At 42.9% G+C, this 22149-nt stretch overlaps 1 protein-coding gene and 1 long non-coding RNA gene across 9 annotated transcripts in view; one reads left to right on the top strand and one right to left on the bottom strand.

Annotated features, from left to right (window-relative positions):
- The window catches only part of LOC128825079 (uncharacterized), a 42374-nt gene extending 31804 nt beyond the window's left edge, over positions 1-10570 (top strand). For 2 of the 6 annotated variants that reach the window (XR_008442595.1, XR_008442597.1), the window contains one exon: positions 3689-3873. This is a non-coding gene — a long non-coding RNA (uncharacterized LOC128825079). Of the gene's footprint in view, positions 1-3688; positions 3874-10480 lie in introns of those variants that run through there. The other 4 variants (XR_008442599.1, XR_008442594.1, XR_008442596.1 and 1 more) reach the window with 4 other exon arrangements.
- The window catches only part of STRBP (spermatid perinuclear RNA binding protein), a 98495-nt gene that overhangs the window by 9468 nt on the left and 66878 nt on the right, over positions 1-22149 (bottom strand). For all 3 annotated transcript variants that reach the window (XM_054007123.1, XM_054007121.1, XM_054007122.1), the window contains exons 6-15: positions 16770-16864; positions 16257-16352; positions 15594-15705; positions 14879-14976; positions 14286-14397; positions 11512-11604; positions 10538-10737; positions 7374-7532; positions 3420-3554; positions 2037-2177 (exon numbers count right to left, since the gene is read on the bottom strand). In XM_054007123.1, the coding sequence (XP_053863098.1) occupies positions 2037-2177; positions 3420-3554; positions 7374-7532; positions 10538-10737; positions 11512-11604; positions 14286-14397; positions 14879-14976; positions 15594-15705; positions 16257-16352; positions 16770-16864 (1241 nt within the window). The remainder of the gene's footprint in view (positions 1-2036; positions 2178-3419; positions 3555-7373; positions 7533-10537; positions 10738-11511; positions 11605-14285; positions 14398-14878; positions 14977-15593; positions 15706-16256; positions 16353-16769; positions 16865-22149) is intronic.

Raw genomic sequence — 22149 nt, 5'->3', positions numbered from 1 at the left:
GGTTGGCAGCTGTCAGATGACTGGCACATTTCAAAGTTTGGCCACTGATTTTGACTCCTACTTTTTAGGAATCTTGGCTGCTTTGTTAGACAGGAATTAAACTTGAAACACGGTAACCCTTCCTTTGGGCTAGTATGTGCAGTATCCATTCAATCTGATAGATCTTTTCCTCTGTCCTCACGTGGAGACAGATTTCCATAGAATCACAGGACCTGGAAGTGACCTCGAGAGGTCATCCGCTCCAGTACCCTGCACTCATCCCTGACAGGTGTTTGTCTAACCTGCTCTTACAAATCTCTAGTGCTGGAGATTCCACAATCTCCCTAAATACTGGAATTAATTACTTTACTACCCTGACAGGACATTTTTCCTAATGTCCAACCTAAACTGCCCTTGCTGCAATTGAAGCCCAGTGCTTCTTGTCATATCCTCACAGGTTAAGGAGAATGATTTTTCTCCATCCACCTTGTAACAACCTTTTATGTACTTGATGTAATGGGCCATTTTCATGCCTGGCTATTAGGATCCTATCCGTTTTAAATGCTGTCTCTAGTGTTAAGAATACATCCTTCCTAGTTCATTTTTATTTTCTGGCCCCACCGTAAGATCTATTTCCCTCTTACATGTCTGAATAAATCCTTTGCCTTCTCTCTTTTCATTTTGTTATAATCTTATTCCTTAATTACCTTCTGGCTCCATCTACTTATTCTACTCAGTAAACGCCATTTCTTAATTTTTTCTTCTCAAAGCGCACAATAGCTACAGTTGTGTAGACAGCTCTGTTGGTCTAACCATAGACTGTGCTGGCCAAACCTCCTTTAGAAACTGATTTTTCCTTCTTTTTAAATAAAGGGAGACTGTCTGCATGTGTGCATCAAACCGCATTGTTTCCCAAGCATAGTCAGCAGCTGCAAGCTAACTGGCAACCTCATGCAGCAGATCAGAGAGCTTTAGAAGAGTAGCATTGACATAGCTTATTGCGAAGAAATGAGAACAGAATATGACTAAAAATCAGAGTGCCTCGATCTCAGATCATTCTCAGATCTTAACTGCCATCTGTGTGTGGAACAACATTCTTCAGGAATTGGATTTTAAAATAATCATGGAAGCTGAAGAACTTCCATGATGCAGGAACTGGAGGTCTTGGGGCATCCAGGAGAATTGCTATAAACATAATTGTTAGATACAGAACTTAACGAATACAAGTGGCTGGTAATTTCTTTGAATATATTTTATGCTGTAGCAGGATGGAACAAAATTAATTTTTGCAAAGACTGGAAAAGAAACCTAATTCTAGTTAATCTGCACAATGCAGATCAAAGCTGTAACTGTCAGGACTTTTTCTGTGTGTGATTTTCTGGAAGAAGTACACTGATAATCAGCTTCAGTTGTGTTCAGTGTTAATGGTATAGAATGGAGAGATCACGGTGGCTCTCAGGAACCATTTTAATGATTATTATTAGAATCTAATGTAAAAAGAAGTCTGAAGTGAAGTTTTTAATAAACAAATCCTCCCCATCCAATGAAATGTTGCATTTGAAAAGGGATACCCCTCAAATAGTTTAGGCTCAAAATTCAACTTCATTTAGAAGCTAGAGATTGTGTCTATCACCAGACTATAAACAAGGTATTCTTTAAGTCTACCTCTATTACTATCAGAGAGGTAGTGCAGTCTAGTGGGTATTGCACTGGAGTTGAACTCAGGGGACCGGCTGTGTGACCTTGGGCAAAGTCACTTCCCCTCTCTCTGTCGTCTCTATGTAAGATAGTAAGCACTTTGGGGCATAGACTGTTCTGTCTCTTTGTACAGCTCTAACACATTGAGGCCCTCACATCAGCTCAGGCCTCTCAGTGCGATTAACAAATTACTAACAACAACAGAGTAATAAAAACAAAGGACAATGCTTCCAATAGACCTGCTGAAAAACAGACTGAAGTCATGTGGTCCCTTTTCAGACGCCATCTCTAATGCTACCCCAGGGCGGTGCTGACATAGAGAATGGCGCTAACTATAAAAGGCAATTGGGGATTCTTACCTGAGGGAGAATCTTCTTTTTCTTATTGTTGGCTGCATTAGGCCCAGAAAACAGTTTCTCAAGTGCTGCTAAAGCAGCGCTCGCTTTTGCCACCTTCTTATTTGGACCTGCGCCTCTGAACTTCTGCCCATCTACTTCTACCTGAAGCCAAGAGGTTAATTTAGAGCCAGTACTTTTCCTGGTGGGAACGACTATTCATATTTACAACCAGATCCCAGCTGGAATCATGAGCCGTTGATAAAAAATTTCAACAAGTAAGTCCAGTTATGGGTGAAACTAACTTGTATTTCCTCCAGTGAGTTCAAAGCACTCCACGATCAAGAACTAATTAAACCCAGTAGCTCCATGTGATAGGTAATGATCACTTGAACCACTATGGAAATGGTGGGAAGGGATAGCTCGGTGGTTTGACCATTGACCACTGCTAAACCCAGGGTTGAGAGTTCAATCCTTAAGGGGGCCATTTAGGGAACTGGGGCAAAAATCTGTCTGGGGATTGGTCCTGCTTTGAGCAGGGGGTTGTGACTAGATGACCTCCTGAAGTCCCTTGCAACCCGGATATTCTATGATTCCATGATACTTAAGTTGATTAACAGGACAGAAGTTAGGAATCCCGTATCAACTTGAAACTGAAGGGGCAATTTAAAGAGGTCCAATACATTTACTTGGGATGGAATTTTGCAGGAATTAACTGGGAAGGTTGCTATGAAGTCTTTGGTGGGCAGGACCTTAGCTTTAGATCTCACCCAAAACTATACTTTTAAATGATCCCCAAACCCCACAACTTTTTAGGGGCACCTACAGCTCTAATCAATCAGCTTTGCACCCCCATTATTTTCAAGAACCTGCATTATGGCTACCCTTTGGCTAAAGAAAGCTGCCTTGTACTCTCTAGAGCCCACCAATGCTGATTCCATGTCAGCCCAAGAACCTGCTGCTGCGGAGTAAAATGAGCCAGAGACTGAATCGGCTCCCTTTGTTACATCATTCCTAACCCCTGCTAGGCTGGCAACAAGACGATCAAATCAGGGCACTCGTACAGGGTTGCCAGGACCTGTCCATGACACACACTGGATAGTGGCTTTGGTTACTCAGCTGCCCTCTCCCTATGTCATGGCAGGGATGTGATGTGTTTAGGGGCTTTCATAACCAAATCCTCCTCCTTGCTGAATTATCCAGGGCAAGGAGGACATTCCCCTGCCATCCCCACAATCACCTGGGCCCTGGGAGATATAGGAACCTGAAAAGGTTACCGTCCCTCTTGTGGAAGAGAACGAATGGTAAGGCTCTGGATTAACATTAAATGGCAACAGAAAGCTACCCAGAGGACTGAATCATTGTTAGCAAAACCACCTGCAGATTTCCGAACACTGCTGCACTCACCTCCATTACAAAGCGCTTATCATGGCTCCCACCTGTCTCAGAGATGAGCTCATACTTAAGACCTCTTCTTTTTTCATTTAGCTCCATCACTGGGTTTTTGCCACTTGCTGTGAGGATAGGGCCCTGAGTTCTTACCTACAGAGACAAGATATATTATAACCGTAACAGCTCTGAATGGCAGACACACATCTACAGCATGTCTGCCTAGAATAGCTGCCCACCTGGAAAATGCCAGTACTAATCATCTTCCTTTTGTGTTTCTGCAACAGCCAGTTCTTCCTGATACATCCGCCTTAGCAGGCTCTCTAGGGATGGACCGGCACCAGAGACACAGCATTGTCAAAGCTTCAGCACAACCTGCTGCACCAGAACAGCAGATATGAAGCCCCTGCCCTCAAGGAAAGCTGAGGGATGAACCATTTAAAAAATAAAATAAAATATTGCCACCCGCTCATATCCGGCACAGCAGGCAGCTAGCGTCTCCATGACCAGTCACCATCACCTTCACAGCACAGCATGGAGCATCATGCTGCTGGCTGAAGGATAGACCATCTAGGTGTCCAGTTTCTTGAAAGCAGCTCTCTGCTACTGAACAGAAGGGGATTGGCTTTCCCAGCCCTGCACATCTCTATTGCCTGATCTAACCATCCCCATGGCACTCCAATCTCTGACTGGGGAAGCCACAGAGCGTAGGTCATACATCACAGTAGATATAGCTGTTATCTTGGGCTAGAAATGCAGAAACAAAGAGCCAGTACACCAGAATAGCAGACTTCATTCTAGTCTGCTGTGCTGGAGGCACCAAAGCAGATACTGAAAAGTGAGAAGAACACAGAAGATTAGGAGAGCCAGGCCAAGATTTTCAGAAGTGTCAAGTACCCAACGCGAGGCACCTGCCCGCTGAAAATAAGGTCCCTTTAAGGCATCTCAATTTAAGCACCCAAAATCCTGAGTCACTTTTGAAAACCTTGGCCCTTGTAAAAAGTTAGAAATGTTTACATGAAAAACAGTTACGATTTGCCTTTAGTTAAAAATGATCTAAATAATTCTAGTTCTTTTAAAAACTGGGTTAAAAAGGCTAATATGATTGTGACGCTGTATGGAATATGGGAGACACTTTATAATATTGTTGATACCAATATTATAAAAGTGCAATGAATCTTACCAGGTATACCATGTAAGGTATCATTGGAAAAGTTATAATTCACTAGATACGGTAATCTTGTTTGTATCACCTTTGAATTGTAAGTTATAGATATGTAGGGTATATCTATATTTCCAAACTTGTGCTGTGCATCTGGGCGACACCCCTAGACAGATTGGCATCAGCACTGCCCAGCCTGCTTGATGGCTCATCAAGGGACATCAGCTGTACACTGAACTCACTGAAAGGGTCAGGGGCTACGTCTTATGACTCAGCAAGGCATGCAGAGGCATGCTTATAGACAGACCTCTAAGGCATCCAGGCCATGTGCTGGGCAGCTTGTGTTTGAAACAAAAGAAATACAAGCTGCATGGCAAAAGACTATAAAAGGTAGCTGCATCTTCTCTATTTTGTCTTCATTCCTGCTTCTTACCTCTGGAGTAACTGTTCTACAAACTGCAGCTCTGAACAAAAGACTGAATGACCCATCCAAGCTGTGGACATATTCCAGAGGGACTTTCAAGCCAGCAAACTCACCAACACTGCTAAGAACCTGATATATGGATTTTGAAGCCTTTGTTTTTATGTAATTGCTTTACCATTTAACAACTCTTCTTGTCCTTTCTTTTTTCTTTATAATAAACCTTTAGTGTTAGATGCTAAAGGATTGGATGGCACCGTAGGATTTTGGGTAAGATCCAACCTAGTACTGACCTGGCAATGTTGCTGGCCCTTTGGGGTCAGGAGAACATTTTGTAAAGTGAGCAGAATTTTTAAAATAACTTCTCACCTTACTGCACCTAGGTGCCGACTGGGAGTCTGAAACTGGAATGCACTAAGAGGGCTGTGTGATTACCAGCTTCTTAGTAGCCAGGGTGGGGATCAGAAGCACAGTTTGGAGAGTATAACTTCAACGTTACCCAACAGTCTTGGGAGTATCTGCTCTCCTTTTCGCAACCTGCCCTGACCTTGGCATTTCCAGTGAGGGCTACACTAGGCACCTCGTATCAGAGGGGTGGCCATGTTAGTCTGAATCTGTAAAAAGCAACAGAGGGTCCTGTGGCACCTTTGAGACTAACAGAAGTATTGGGAGCATAAGCTTTTGTGAGTAAGAACCTCACTTCTTCAGATGCAAGGCACCTCGGGTCACAATGATTATTAAGGTTATGCGTTGGTCACAGAAGTCTGGGATTCCGTGATTTTACATGTCCTCCATGACTTCAGCACCGGGGGGGGGGGGGGGGGAGGAAGAGGGAGGGGCCTCCCACTAGGAGCCCTGGCTGGGAGATCTGGCTCCAGCCCCACACCACAGGGCTCGGGCTTCTGCGATTTATTGTTTATTGCCCACGTCCTGTCTGTGACAAAATCTCAGCCTTAGTGATTATGCATTGTCTGGCTCTAAGTTTGAAGTCACATTATCTAAATGGGTTAAGTTATGAAGAAATCCACATTTCAGTGTACTGAAAAGTATCTGTAGAGCAGGCAGATTACTTAAATTTATATTTATAACAAAAAAGCACTTACATTTGAAAGGAGCATTATATCTAAAAATAAGGCAAGAATCTATATCTATTTATCTGCACAACCTCCTGAGTGCATCACAAAGATATCAGCTACAGCAGTGAAAATTCAAATTAAAGCCTTCGCTTCCATACTTAACACAAACACTCATCTAGAATTCCTGGGGATGAAGAAGAAGAATGGTGGTACAAATGGAGATGGGGAGGGTGAAGAGGATAGAGACTAAGAGTACATCTAGACCCACGGCATGGCTGCGGCTGGCCAGGGACAGTGGACTCAGTTTGTGGGGCTATAAAATTGCAGTGTAGACACTTGGGCCCGGGCTCATTGGGCCTCAGAGCCTGGGCTCCAGCCTGAGCCCAAATATCTACACTGCAGCCAAAGCCCCACAAGCCTGAGTCAACTGACCCGGACTCCGAGTCCGCGGGTTTTTAATCACAGTACAGAGACACCCTAAGAGAGAACTCTGAATTGCTTGGTTTGTCAGCTCCTGACAACTATGTAAATATTGGAAATGGTTTAAGAAAATATTTAATAATAAATATTTAATAATATTTATTAAATTTACCCCAAAACACAAATTGCAACACGTGCAGCCCAAAAGATCTAAGAGCAACTGGACTCTTAGAAACACTCAGCACAGACTGGTCAAGTTAAGGCATTTGGTCCTTCAGGGAATACTACATTTCCCACAAATTCAGTGGGAAAACAGAAGCAGAATTTGCTCTTTAGAGTTCCTTAATTAAGCTCCAAGTCCCAAAATTAAGCTAGCGTAACTCTAGACTGTAGCATTTTTCTAGTCCATTCATAAATACACATTTAAAGGCATGATAATGCCTTTCACATTATTTAAATACATCCCTCTTCATTGTGATACTTTTCTGTACTTCTATCAATGTATAGGTACTTTTAAAATAAAAACAGCTCTAAACAATGAATTATGTTTCTATAAAATAGAAAAACATTACACTTGTTACTTATTTGTCTTACAAGTGTGCCAAGATTGAGGCCTCAGCGTGCTAGGTGTACAGGAAGACTGTCTTACCCTGAAGACTTACAGTCTAAATAGAACGAGAGAGAGAGAGAGAGAAAGAATGATCCTCACTTTACAGCTCAGGAACAGACACACAGAGAGATGGAAGGGATTTGCCCATGGTCTCACTGGCAGTCTGTGGCAGAGATGGGAATTGAAACCAGATCTCTTGATTCCCAATCCAGTGCCTTAACTACACAAGGCCATTGGCCTCATGGAAAGCTCTGTTACTGTGCGTTTTTCATTGAATACCCACCTCTAAGGTAGAGGAGGTGTCAATTGTAGAATTTCCAGTATTATTGCTTGAGTTTGAAGAGACAGTCTCGTTTTTGCCTTCGGTATCTGATTTTTCATCAGAGCTCATGCACTCAATATCTGCATCAAAGCCAGTTGGGTAGCCCATTGCTTGTAATACCTACACCAAACGACATTAAATGAGATGTAAAACCAGTTTGGAAGCGAATGCAAGGCTGATTATACAGCAGTAAAAAGGCCACACACACTTCAGGAGGTAACTCACTTTGAAGTTCATTTTTCACCAAGTTAAATACAGCAAAAAATCAAGTACTAATGGGAAAAAGGGCCCTAGCCTTCTTAAGCTGCAAAATATAATTGAGAGTTTCCAGTGTCAAATGCACCAGCAGTTCATAAATACCATTTTCCAAACTGAGGCTCCCATGTATAATATGGGATTAAAATTCAACCTATAAAATACAGGATCTGTATGCAAAGTAGTTAACTATTCACAATTCCGGTTAGACCACTTCCACTCTGTAATACTACTTGACAGCATGACCAAGACGTTCTGTTTTGCATCTTAAGTTCCATTGAGCTCAGCATATACAAGTCTGCAGAGCAAGGACAAGGCAGCTCATAGGAACTAAGGCACCAGGCCATCTGCAATATGGGATGCTACACATGTCGCATCAAGCCCAGATGTTAATTGTTCAGTTTCCAAGGTGGCAGCAAATGCAGGGGTTACCATATGCCTGGGTGTTCCCAGACAGGATCTCTTTTTTGAGCCTGATTTCTTCTCTGTCCAGGCGGGGTTTTCAAACAACCCGATAGATCCATTCCCCTGCAAGTCACAGCTGCTGGATCCTGCCCACCCAGGCCCCAACTCTCAGCCTTGGGGAAGGGATCCTGCAGGGAGGTGCTGACAGATGACTGTGGCTACATCCTGGGCTTGTGCCCTGAGTGCTGACTGATGGCTGGGCCCTGCTATTGTGACGGGGAACGACACTGTCCCCCACCTCCAGTGAGTACCCCTGCCACTGGTATGCCCTCCAGCACCCCCGACTGTACTTCCCTCCCCCTGCAGTATCCACTTTTGGGGAACCTGAAAAACGGTAACCCGAAGCAAATGGTAACATGCAGCCTAAAGAGAAAAATCTTGGCTAGAACGCAGCACTGCTGGAATCTAGGACTGAAAAGGTCTCCCATCTGCAGCTGCTCAAAGAACATCAGCTGACAAACATAACCAAAGACACACGTCCCTCTCAGCGCTGTAGAGGTGGCCTGAACTGAGGTGTGCATGGCAGTGAAGCAGTAAAGGAGACCCAGGCTAACGGACATGCAAGGGAGTAATTGGCTATTTCATCTGGACATGAATGTGAAGTACATCAAACCTCCTGGGCTGTCACCATGCTGCTCACAACCAGCCACTTTGTAGGCGAGAAGCACAGAACCTGATTTTGTCACTGCCAAACAAACACTTTCCCCAAGGGGTCTCCAGAAGAGATGGGGTACTCTCTCCCATCATGCACAATGATGCAGCAGGTCAGGCAGTTCTGTGACTGACTCCCTGATCTGCCTATGCAGATGTGTTCAGTGGGCACAAAATGTAGGTGTGAACTGACCTGAGGACCCTCCCAAAAGTTTGGTCTCAAAAGCAAAGCTTGCAGACATGCCCACAGGTACCAAACACTGACCATGGAACTGGGAACAGCGTAAGCATTCTCCTCCAATCAAGGGGCACGCAGCTCCAGCCCCCTTTTCCCCGCCCTGAAGGATGGTAAGGGGCAGGTACCGCAGTCACAGACAGCTCTATTCCTTCCCCCGTTTGGGGATGCAACACCATCACTTGCCAGTCAAATGCAGCTGCAGATTTAGAGCTTTAAGTATCTAAACAGTGAACCCTAAAAATGGAAACATCCCAATTTAGCCCTACAATCTCCTGGTGTGTGAGCAAGCAGCGCGTGGGCTGCCAGGGAGCAGCAGTGCTGGCTCTGCAGGGCCGGCCTGCCAGCTGGTCCTCAGCTTGAAAGAGGGTGGTTCCAAAGCATAGCCGGGGGGGGGTGTAAATTTGGGGAAAATGGGGCTGTACGAGGCTCCAGCCAGGAACCGGGAGCCACAGAGGGGCCCTGCAGGAGGAAGGCAGAGATAAGATCCTGCTTCTCAAGGCAGAATTCTTAATGGTATTAAAAAAAAGACAATTATTGGGGCAAAATGCAGGAGAGAGAAGGACAGGATGGGAGGACATATACAAAGCCACATCTCCTGCAGAATGATACATTCTATCAAATACTTTTGGGCGCTCTGAGCATGAAAGCAAAAGGGACAATGGGATTTTCAAACTCCTAAATCAAAGGAAAATGGAAAGTTGCCAGATGAACCTTCTGAAAAGGAAGTTCACTCAAAATACATGAAAGGAAGCACAGATAATGACAGATGGGTTTGTTCTTGCAGCTCTGCGCACTTAGATTTTCATTTTGTTTTTGCAGTTTACAGACAACTTTTCCTCCCTTCTCAGCAATGCACACAGGGAAGGTCTGGTACAGCAGAGCCTGATCTATCACGAATTTACATGGGAATGACTGTGGTGGCCATTTTTATTTACTAGACACCAACTCAAGTCTCACTGTTTTACCAACTCCAGCTTTCTCCCACAGAGCCTCTGGAAAGGGGAACAATGGGGTATGGCTCAGGCTGCCTCATACCAATGGACCACAATAACAAATTGTGATTCACCATCCTCTATTTACTGTAGCACCCATGATGTGCTAGGTGATTTCCAAACACTCAAGATGGGATGGCTCCCTGCTCCAAGGAGCTCACAACCCAAGGATAGCGACAGACAGGCAGAGGTGAGGGGAATGGGAACAACAGAAGGATGAGCCATCATGCTAGTAACTAACAAGGGGAACCAAAACACAAAACATAGAACCCACTCACACTCACTCATCGACCTCTGGAGGCTTGGACAGCTTTGTTCACTTTTCCCCCTCTTACCTGTTCACCATGGGATCTGGAAGTGCCAGAGCATTTTGAAAAGGCCCAAGATAGCAGGTTTGATCCACACTGCCTCTCTTTAGAGGGTTTACCCATTGATAGTTCTGATCATATCCGTTCTGTGTTTTCCAGGATCCAGGGCTGGAATTATCAACTTAATTCATATTCAGGTCTGCACCTCAGCCTTACCTTCACTGCCACATGGAGCTTGGCCGTTTTCTTAGAAGGTCCTGATGCTTCATAGGTCGTACCGTCAACATCTACAGACATGGTGAAGACTGGGGCATGGACTGGACCCGACTGCGACAGAAGCTTATACTGAAGCCCTGGCCTGATTTGGTTCAGTCTCATCAGAGCATTCATGAGATCGATTGCTTTACTGTCTAAGACTATTATGGGAGAGGGTGGGAAGGAAAAAAAAAAGATTAACAAAAGAAACTGAGAAGTGAAACATTTTGCATTTCTAAAGTACCATCCATCTGTGTACTTAAGTGCGCTATATAAACATGAATGAATGCCAGCCATCCACTCCCCCAGTGGTTCGTGACCATTACTACTCAATCCCTTTAGAGCTCAGAGCTCTGTACCAATCAGTCAGGTTCTTCCTGGCTGCTACAACTTGATATGAAATTTCATAGGTCATATGGTACTGCGAGTGCTACCTGCAGCCAGATCCCATATGAAACTAGGCACCAGAAGCTACTTGTTCACAGTAATCCAAAAAAACACTCCTGGTTTGCATATACCATACAGGTCATTTGTCAATGGAATCAGCACCTATCTCCTGTCCCAAATGTGGGATGTGAACAATCAGTTCTACATATTGTGAGGTCTTGGTCTGAGGCTGTTTGAGAGACAACTGCCAGACATTACAAATAAAATACCTGAACTCTTTGGACAACCTAAGTTTTAATATCACCTGCTGGAGTAATCTGATCAGTGACGTGAATCAGTCAGGCAGTCAAATGTGTTCAAAGAAATTGAAACCCACCCTAAGCAGAGGAGTTTGAAGTTCTGAGCTCAGCGGGATTGAGAACACAAACATTCATTCCAGAAGCGCTTTCACATGCCAGTCCACACCAACACCAACAAGTTTTTGTGTCAGCTCCTACTATAACCAACAATGGCTCCTTGAAGCCTGAACAGATAAAAGCTGCACTTACTTTTCCTCAAGTTGCGCTTCATCTTTTTATTGGGATCTTTATCATCCCCTAATCCATCTTCAAATGGCCTTTTCAGAGCAGAGGAGCCTGCACCTAAAAGACAGTTCTCCTTGTAATATGGACTTAAATTGATAGTGAAAAACAAGGCAACAATCCCATAGCACCTGTCTGATTAGTCCCATTACTTCGATGTTAACCTTATAATTAACAATCACCTGCAAAGGTCTATATTTAAGAATTTATATTGCTACATAGAAGAAAACATTAGCTTATAACTGGCAGCAGAGGGTCATGTGGGAAGTCCTTAAGTTTCCATTGCTGCCTGCAGAGGTCCACAGAATTGAACTTGGCAACATTAGCCAATCAGATCACATATTCAAACCTCCACTTCCTTACCAGCTCAAATACCAATAGTAAGGCCTACAGATGTTGTTACATGCCTTCTAATCATCATAAATATCTGAAAATCTCTGCAAAAGTTTTCTTAAGTCCAACAGTTGAAGTTTTATTTTAAAAGCTAACATTCTATAGGGGAGCTGAAGTCAGAGATCCACGAAAAACAAAATCAAACACGGACTTTGTATTTCAGCAACCTTCCAGATTTTCTGTAAATGGAGGCAGCTTTGGTTCTTAACACTCAGCGCCACAGAAGTCACTGTCTCTTTAGTCCTGTATTTCATTTACATTATTTTATATCTCACGTGTGCCAGCCCACCAGACTGCAGGGCTGCTAACGTTTTAGACATAAACAGTAGCGTGACCAAAACAAACAAACCTGTCTTCCTCATTTAATCTCATTGTGTTTTTATTGATAAGCTAACTCCAGCTGAAATACACAACAGGTCTATCAGAATACAGTATGTCAATAATTCTCCTGAGCTCAGCATCCATCAGATGGGGAAAAAAGTATCTCTACATCCATCATTTGCCATAATAGAAATAAAGTCCCTGTAATAGACAGTGTCACTGGATCAATGTTCTCACTTTAAAAATAAATGGCTAGGACTGGCCTCACCATTATCAAGTGACAAGAAACGATTATTTCTGTGACAGTGCTCCAACTCCAAAGACATGATCTCTTAATTATAAAATGGCCTGGATTGAGCAAATGGGCTAACAGGATGCATTAATCAGATCCGACTAAAGGAACTATGCTCACATAACCAGTGAAAGGGAAATGCCAAAGAGGGTGGAAAAGGGGAATATTTTTTTTAAATGCTTTAGAATTAATCTTTAATGTGGACTTTAGCAACTTTATGACGGGGAGCAAGTCCTTTGGCTTGTTCCACTCACCTTGATCCGAACTGCTTGTTCTAAAGTCTCCGACATCTAAACCTCTACAGCAATGTTCTTCAGTTAGCGGCATGTGGGCCACATTTGGGTTAGCCTGCTGGGCATCAGCTGCTCCTGCTAGGGACTCCGCTGTAAGGGCTACCTAGCTCCTGGGCTCCCCCTGCCAGGAGGTCCCTTTCCCTCTTGAGCTGCACAGGGTCCTCCACACCAGCAGGTGCCAGCCCAGGGGAGAGGTGGGTCAGCATGGGGACACTGCAGCTGGGACCAGGTAGGGAGCACAGGAGCCTGGTCAGAGTTGGAGCCAGGTAGTAGGGCCATCCTGCAACAGGGTCCCCAGCTGGAAGCAAGAGGCAGGGATGGGATAGGCTAGGGGGTGGGGTCACCCCCTGCTCCCTGGGTTTCTCCCAACCCCCCCCCCCCTTTTTTCCCCAGCTCCCTGCACTGAAGCAGTATTAAGGAGGCGCCTGTCTTTGGCAGCTACTCCCTTCTCCCCACCCTTGGGGAAACACTACTCATTCAGAGACTCAGGATTTTTGGTGAACTGAAATTTGGACAAACAGACTTTACCTGTACATGGCATGATTGTAAAGAGAGGAAAAATAAACCACCGCTAATTGGACTAGCACTCTGTGCTCCAATCAAAAAAAATCAGCTAACGTGCCATCTTCAGCACATGTGCCATAGGCTGCTGACCCCTGCCAGCCAGGCAAAGAACTGACATGCTTTCACTAGTGAGCAAACAATGAAAGAGCCCTCTGGCCCGCCAAGACTTGGGCAATGCCTTATTCGGCCCCCCAGAAAACCTAATTGAATATCACTGCGCTAAGGACCTGTACCATTTTAATTCTGGTTAGAAAATATACTTCACATTCATTTCAGGGTCTAAGAGCGGGTGAGACAGATGGAGCTAGGAGGAAAAACAGGATTGCCTGATGTACTGTTTGGGTATTTGGAATACCACTGGTTCAGACTATGGAAAGCTACTTTCATTTTTTTTAAATAGATAGTCCAGGGTAAAAACTGTAACAATACTGTGCTTAGAGAGTTTTTTTAGGACAATTTTATTTTACTTTACCACCTTCTCTAAGGGATTCTTTGCAGTGAATCTGAGCAGGGACACTGACCTAATATTGCTCATTTTGGCTTGTCTAAAGGCTCTTGCACCCCTAGCATAAGAGACATGCATTACTTTACTCCCCATGCCCCAAGGAGGACATACATCAGAAGAAAACCACATGCTACACTGCAGCGGTCACATTTCCCACGTTCTTTTGTATGTTCTATTATTTAGTGACTAGAGACCGCTGATAGATTTTCCTCTAATACTGTCGTCATTTTTTTTAAAAGCAACGTTCTTCTGACACACACAGCACATAACCCAGAATTTCACCAAGCTACATTCCAAAGAGCCAGCTTAGCACCCAGGTTACATCCTGATTGTGTTTTTAAGGACGTTTCCCCAAGAGACAGTCTGCACTTACCTTCTTTGTCAGTAACTGACCAGGGATATTTTTGAAAGGATTTATTGGATGGGAGAGGATCCATTTCGAGCACCTTATAGATCTGACCAAAGGCTGATAGCCTGAGCGCGTGCTAGGGAAGAACAGAAACAAGACATCACCACCATGCTCTGCCCAGGTGTCTGAACTTCTGATTAAAACTCTAGACACAGCATCAACATCTCTCCTATGAGCAAGGACTCAAATCTCTATGGAAAGGGTTAATTAGCGAGCGAGCGAGAGAGAACAGAAACAGCCATTTCTGGGATACACTGTGTGAAATTCACCCCTGTTCAGAGCACCAGCACGGGACCTATGCGCCACAGGTGCTTAAAGTGGGACCTACACAAAGCACAGGCTTTGGGGCCCTCTCAAGGAGAAAATGTCATTCATAATAGAACTCCTATATTCTCAAAACCTTTATTTAATCCTTCCAGTGCAGGGCATGAGAAGGGCTGCCATGATTCTACTGCAAGAAAGAAGCCATCCTGAGCAAAGGGGTAAACTGAATGCAGGGACTCGGATGTTCTTCAGCAGAAATGACACTTAGGTTCCTGGAAGCAGAGGTTTTCTACCTGAGCACTGTGTGTTATGGCTTCTTTTTGCTGCACTGTCATATAGGACAAAGCGTCTGTTGGCTCCCGCTCACAGGGATCATGCAGGCCAGGGCCCCCTACAAGGGGGAAAATAAGACAGTTCAGAACATGTCAGAAATACCACCCAAAAGACTGCTGGAGTCAAGTGAAAGTCACAAGAGCTAAATTCTACTCTCCGATGAGTGCAGAGCCCCCATCTCTCTCGGTGGAGACTGAAACAGCCTTAGGAACAAGCTAACCCTAAGGTTTTACCCCCTAAACGAGAAGGGCCATTTAAATTGTTGTTGTCCACACTGTACACATAAGACAGAGGCACCAACGGCTAAGAATTTGGCAGTGGAGTTTGAAAACCTGGGAGAACTACTGATTTCCAAACACTGATCTATACTAGCTGAGCATCTGGCCCATGGTCTTCTCTCTAATTCCCCAGCAGTCATTCTACTGTGAACACTCCACTCCCAGCAGGCGCTGTAACACCACAGCATAGAGACGTTACAACTATTAATAGGGACAGTATATTTTTAGGTTAACCATGGAGCTTCTCAATGTCTTGCTAACAATTCACATGCTAAGCCTTCTGCTTGCTGCTCCTGAGAACAGGCATTTTAAAACACGCAGGAATGGAAAACACGCACATTTCAAAACAGAGGAATGATCAATCTTTGGTGTGTCTGAATTTATTCTGGGCCCTTACCAGGAAGCAGAATTCCAGACGCCAAACACTCCATCACTCGTCTTAAGGCCTCCCCAGCGCCCAAGGGTCTATTACAAGTACCTATAGATTTTTCACATATAAGCTCTAGTGGCTAAAAGACATTAAATTAGAATTAGTACAGGTGCCAGAGCGTGGCCGCAGTTAAACACAAGAAGTCATTTCAATGGGGGTGAGGCGCTGCTCCTAGTGACCCGGGGGTGTTTATCAACCTGTGGATTTCTACAGTGCGCAGCTTTTCCCAGCAGGAGGGTACCACCAACTCCACTGCGGTGACTTACACTGAGCTCACATTTCCAAGGCTACACCTGCACCAGCTATGGCAGTGAGACGCTTTTAAAAGTGTCAAATCTCTATGGCCAGGGGTGGATTCCGCAGAACACGAGGCCCTGCCGACACGGTGCCCATTGCCATGGTTTCCAGGCACCATACAGAGTTACTGAAATGGACACAAGCTGCCCCTCTCCCTCCTCAGCTCCACAGGCATTGTTTTAAACAAAAGATTGTTTTAATGGGTATGACGAGGGAAAGCAGGGAGCTGAGTTTCACATGCCCACTCTACAGCCCTCACAAGACACCGTGACCATTTACTGAAGGTCTGACTTTTCAAACCTAGTTGCCATCTGACTCCTGTTCCACACTTACCCATCCTTTTAGCGGTGCCCATGTGGGGACTCTGTTGCACAAATCACGCAGAATACGTAGAACAATTACACATGATTTTAGTCCATTTGCCCTGGCCTAAAACAAACAAAATGGTTCCAATACACTTGCTGAAATCCAGCCTTCAATTTTGCTTTTTAACTGTACAGTCCTGGAATAGGTTCTTTAATACGATTACTAATTAGCACTTAATCAGTTTCATGCAAAACAAAAGAAGTTACATAAAAGCAAAATGCTGCATTTTAGAGAAAGGCAGGCTTAACAGTAAAAAGAAGCATAATGTTAAAATTGCTTTTGTAGCCTCATGACAACTATAGACCAGTTGGCTAGCTACCTAGCGTCGTCGCTTTTACAGAACAGCACTCAGAATTTGAAATTCTAGACTTGCACTCTAGAGGGGCTAGACAGAAATTAAAAAAGGCATTAAAATTAAAAGTGTCTCAAATTAAACCTCATAAGGCTACAATAACAATAAGATAAGAACAAATAGCCAACCTGAAACCATTTGGCGTGCCGCAGAGAGGCCAAGGCCTCCAGGCATTTCTGCCTGTCCAATAAGTCCGGAGGATCTTTCATCGCAACATTATCTACTGGTAAAATGGGATAAAAAGAGACAGATACAATTTGACCAAGGGGTTTCTGTCACAGTACATAAAGAGTGGCAGCATCTCAATGAGCTAATAAGACTCCCAGAAAAAAAATTAATTTTTTTTAAGTGCACTGTGTTATTTAATTCAAACAAGCCATTAAAAAGGTAGTAAATGTGCACATGTGCAACAGAAGCAAAAGGCATTCACTCCTTATACAAAATCGATGGCCACTGCTACAGACAATCTGGGATCTTATTAAAAATGTAGAACACATTTCAGGGCAGAAAATAGCTATGTAGCACTTTTCCTTCTTTCGTTCCTCCCTCCCGTTTGTGGTTTTATTCCAGGTGCATAAAATCAGCACAGAATTACTAACTGACAGCAACCTTCTCAACAAAGAGAAGATTTTCTTGAAGAAGAAAGTTTGCCTCAGAGGCAGGAAGCATTGAAGAATGATTTAGAGATGCCTTTTGGGAATTTGAAGATGCTTCCAGTTTATCTTTATCAAAGCCACAGCAATTAACAGTGGAGAAGTGTATTTCTCTTCAATATTAACTCTATATAAACAAATTGGAGAAAAACAGAACTTGTGTTAATGTGCACTTTACATTTTGATACACAAGTTCTTTCACTCTGACTGTAGTGTTGTGTGTAACCAGGTAACAAATTAAAGCAGCAAAGAAGTTTTAAAACTTCTAGATCCTGTTAACAATTTCAAGATTGTTTTTCTTTCATAAAAATCTTCTCTTCCCAACAGCAACAGAAGTTGTCTAAACAAACTAAAGTCGGAGTTGAGACGCAGAAGACTGAAATCTTCTGTTAAGTTTTACACTCTCACCCGCCTTTTTTTAAATCCAGCATGTTACCAAGTTCTTCTAGCAATCACATCTCGTTCCATAAGACATCAATTTTCTCGTTTTTTAAAGGGAACAAATTATTAAAACCCTGATTCTGTAAACCCACAAAGCCCATGCCTAACTTCATTCATGTGATTATACTACCTCATGGGTAGAATTACACATGTCTAAGTATCTCTGCAGGATTAAGGGCTAACTTCCTTAGTCAATAGCATTTAACTGACATAACAGCACATACTGGGAACTAAACCAACCCATAGTTCAAAATAACCCTTTGAATAAATACACTGACTGTTCTTAGGAATCTAGTCTATTGCCCCTCTTGAAATTGGCAGTAATGTAGAAAAATACTGTTTTTCATCATTCATAACAGCTAATTCATATGGGTTTGTACAGAGATAGCCATGTGGGGCTGACTGAAATACAGAACCCAAACCAGCTTGTAGATGCCTGCCAGGTAAAGCAATATTCAGTAACTAGCAAAACATTTAATTTTACTTAGGAGACGCGGGAGAAAAAATGGATACCACTGTATACAGGGCATGCGCACACCCACCCGCACCCTTACAGTTAATGTCCCAACTGCCATTTGTTTTCACAGGTTACGCTGCATGGTACTGCTATTTTAATATCAAAACGGCCTCCCTTCCTATGCTGTTGGCTAGGGAGACAGGTCTAGCAAAGCTGTAGCCATTACATCATGATGGATAAAAGGTAATGAAAAACCAGAGTGTGAAGCTCAACAGAAACAGAGACATCTTGTCTGATAGCTTGTGGGTTTAGTTTGCATCTGTTGGCTCTGCTCCCAGCAAAGGACTGAAGTGCTATATGCTTATTTTCTGACCCCGATGAACTTCGCAGCAGATATTTGCATTGTTTCTTGTTATCCTCATCAACATAATCGCATCGCTAAAATTCATCTCCACTCCTGTCCTCCCAATCAGAGCTGCAAAGTCTTATATGGGATTAGCAGGTATTTGTTTACAAGCACAAAAGGTCACTTTGCATCACATCGCTTTGGAATTTAAGACTTTTACTTTCAAATTTCCTCTTCGTTTACAAGAAGAAAATTGTGTTTTATTGGTTATGAAAGCACAACATGTGTTACAAATCTTTAAATGTTTCTGAAACAAAACCCTTTACTGGGGACAATATAAACATCTGCTTAAAGCTTAAAACAGCTACTGTCAATGAGTGATTAGAATCTTCTTTAAAAGTTAGAAATGGCAAAGGTTGACTGACTGCAAAATTGTTCAGTTTTAACAATTAAGGTGAATTTGCAAGTCCATGAAGTCCATTTCCAACTGAGATTGTACAACATTTTGCTAGAGTATGTTACAACTGCTGATGAAGCAAACTTAATTTTACCACTAACTTATAAACCAGAACATGGTGTGTTTTGTCTGTTACTGTACAGGTGACTAAATAGGCTTCACTGTAACAGCATAAATACAACACCCTACTTTTGCAGTGGCATGTTGATGCTCATTAGAGGTTATTTAAAGAGGCCAGAGTCACTAATGCCTTTGAAAATAGTGCATTCATTACATTAACCCTTGAGTTTCCAGGGCAGCTTTTGCAGATGTTGCAGGCAGTCAACATTTGGGTGCAAGATTCTGTTAAACAGAAAGATGGAGAGAACAGGCAGTGAAGAGGGGTGAGCGACTTGCAGCAGACTCCCTTTTGACATCCTCATTAGAATGGCATGTTTCTTCATGCTCTGCTAGTCAGGAAAGTGAGACCCAATCAAAGTTTTCAAACATGTACGAGAAGCTTTCTTCTTTTCCTTTTTTAGTTCTAAAAAGGACACTCAGCACTGATGAGTTTGTTAAAAAAAATAAAATAAAAACCAGCCATTAATTCAGAGCCTGCAACACCTACAGAACGAGTCCTTCCATAATCTCCCCTGCCAACATCGTTAGTTTATAGCTACCAGGGCTACTTTCTGGAGAGGAGGCAAATCTGTGGCTTGCTCTGCAGGTCCTTCAAGGGCTCTTGTGGAAATCAAGAACATCAGTGATTCTCTCTGCCCACCAAGGTCCTGGGTGTCAGACAGATTATGAAGCAGTTGCTCAGTTACTGAACTCTGTTGTTTTCAGCACCATCCTATTTGGGTGGCCGAAGTTACTTCTTATTTTGAATGTACGGGTTTAGTAACTGCAACTATTTCCAGAGTGGCACTGAGAAAGCCTAGTTCACAGAGATCCTGTTCTTTGGGGGACATGAGTGATATTAAACTTGCCGAGGACATAAATTTCACTCTGACGCAGAATGCGCCAGATTCAAACACTTGACCTCCCCATTTAACAAGGAGAAAACAGAGCTTGTACAATGGCTCCAAGGGGATTGCTTGGAAGGAATATTGAAATGCACACACACTGGTCTGGTATTTGTTTTTACTACCAAACAGCAAAAACAAATAGAACAAACAATGCTTAAAATGTAGTAACACTTCTCAAAAAAAAAAAAAAAAAAGAGGGGGGGAGACTAAAGAGAAACCCAGGAATGTTTGTTCTCTGCATTCTGACATCAGGGCATGAAGGTACACGCGACATTCCTACAGAACAAATGGAAGCACTGAAAGAATTCCATTGCACCTAACCTTGCTTATTTGGTTAGAGGATAGATTAGTGACTGTAATCAAACCATACTGCTGGAAATCTTGGTCAGTTTCACCCAGCCTTTCCCTCAGCCTCTTAGCATACTACTAGTCAGCTGCCAACTAAGGAACAAAGAGAAAAGCAGCAGCTGGAATAGAATGGCTCCTCTTACTAGCAAGATGAAAAGCAAATTATGAAGAACTTGAAAAGCTTTTCTATCAGAAAAAAGTAAAGAAAAGCGAGGAATAGTTTTTAAAATGACATATGAAATACACATGTATTTGGCTGCCACTGTCCAGGAGCATCAAAAGAAGAGTTGCAATATTTTCCCTTTATATTAAATTATTTTTCCTGAATCGTTTTCCAACATATTCCCCTTGATATTAGATTTGAAACTTTATTCACTTAGTAAATCTAAAACGGCTCAAAGTGACTAGAAGTGGTTGTAGACGGTTGAAAAATTTTCTCTTTTCCCCCTCTAGCTGGTTACTTAATACAGTAAGAAAAAATGTTTGATTAACTTATGAAGGGGAATATTACAAGTTTTCTTTGTTCAGATAAACTAGGGAGTGAACGTCACAGAAACTGAAGCCAACTACAAAAGAATCTGGACTTCAGAACAAGGTGTGTTAACCAGTTTACAATCATCAGTTTTATGGTAGGGGTGGATCTCACAACAGCTCTTATTACCAGCACTATCACAAATTTGCAGAGACAATCTTTATATTTAAGAGGTGAACTGCAAGGTTTTTGAACAAAGTTTTGAAAAATATTTTAATATCCTAAATCAGTAACAAAACGACAAATATATTAAAACAAGAAAGTGTGAAAATTAATGTCCTCATTCAGCTTAGCAGACGAGTCCCAAATTAATGAAGTCCAGGTTTCTATTCCAGCAGAGGAAGGCACTATCCCCTCCTGAAAGGGATCACACAGGAAGAAACATTTGTGCAAAACTGCATGCACACAGTGATGTTAAAAATACCTTCCCATAAATTTTTGTGCTCAGTCTCACGAGTGTGTATCTGTCGCAATGGAAACAAACCTCAACTCAGCACTTGCCAGGAAGTTGAAGAAAATGTGCAGTAGTCTGCAAATATCTGGCTTTTGTTTTAAAGAAAAACAATTGTGTTTTTGCACAAGAGCCTCATTAGTGATTTGGGAATTCTTGGACATTTTTATTAATGAATCTTTGCTATTCATCTCTATCGCAAGATTCTTGCGCTTCCAACTGCTGCCTAAGTGCTGTATTTCACTTGAAAAAATCAATCCTTCCTGCCCTCTCCCCTCAAAATGAAAAGAAACTGACCAACATTTCTCAGTGTATTGGTATTTCATGTGGGAAGGGGGAATAAGCAAAGGGACTTGTGGCAAGTCTAGAAATGGGAAAAGAGCAATAGGGAGTTCCCTAGCCCACATGGGCCCAGCTGCCTCAGTTGTCATGACAGAGAGTGGCCAGTTGGTCAAAGGTCTGACATCATCCAGTGGAAAGTTTCTAAGCATAGGTTTGGGAAGCGGAAGCAGAAATTATTGACAAGAAGATTACAATAAAATAAAACACGGCTGCATTCGCTCTGTGTGTTACGCTTGGTTTCTTTCCAATCTCGTAGACGTTAAGAGTCAACGCTTCTTAAGAGTTTCTTGTGGCTAAGTTGCAAGTCCCCAGCAGAGAGGGAAGAATGGATGGGGAAGAATTAGGATGCATAATTTTCCAAATATATTTTTACATTCAGGACAGTAGGTACAACATTAACTTCAGAAGTGAAGTGCAGTATTTTAGCTTTAACTTCAACTGTATCCTAGTTAGGAAGTTCTTACCTTAAAGATA

This window comes from Malaclemys terrapin, chromosome 17, assembly GCF_027887155.1.
Source record: "Malaclemys terrapin pileata isolate rMalTer1 chromosome 17, rMalTer1.hap1, whole genome shotgun sequence".
In the NCBI taxonomy this organism is placed as follows: Eukaryota; Metazoa; Chordata; order Testudines; family Emydidae; genus Malaclemys; species Malaclemys terrapin.
Note: the sequence above shows the minus strand (reverse complement) of the source record. Positions and strands in the feature narration are given on the sequence as shown.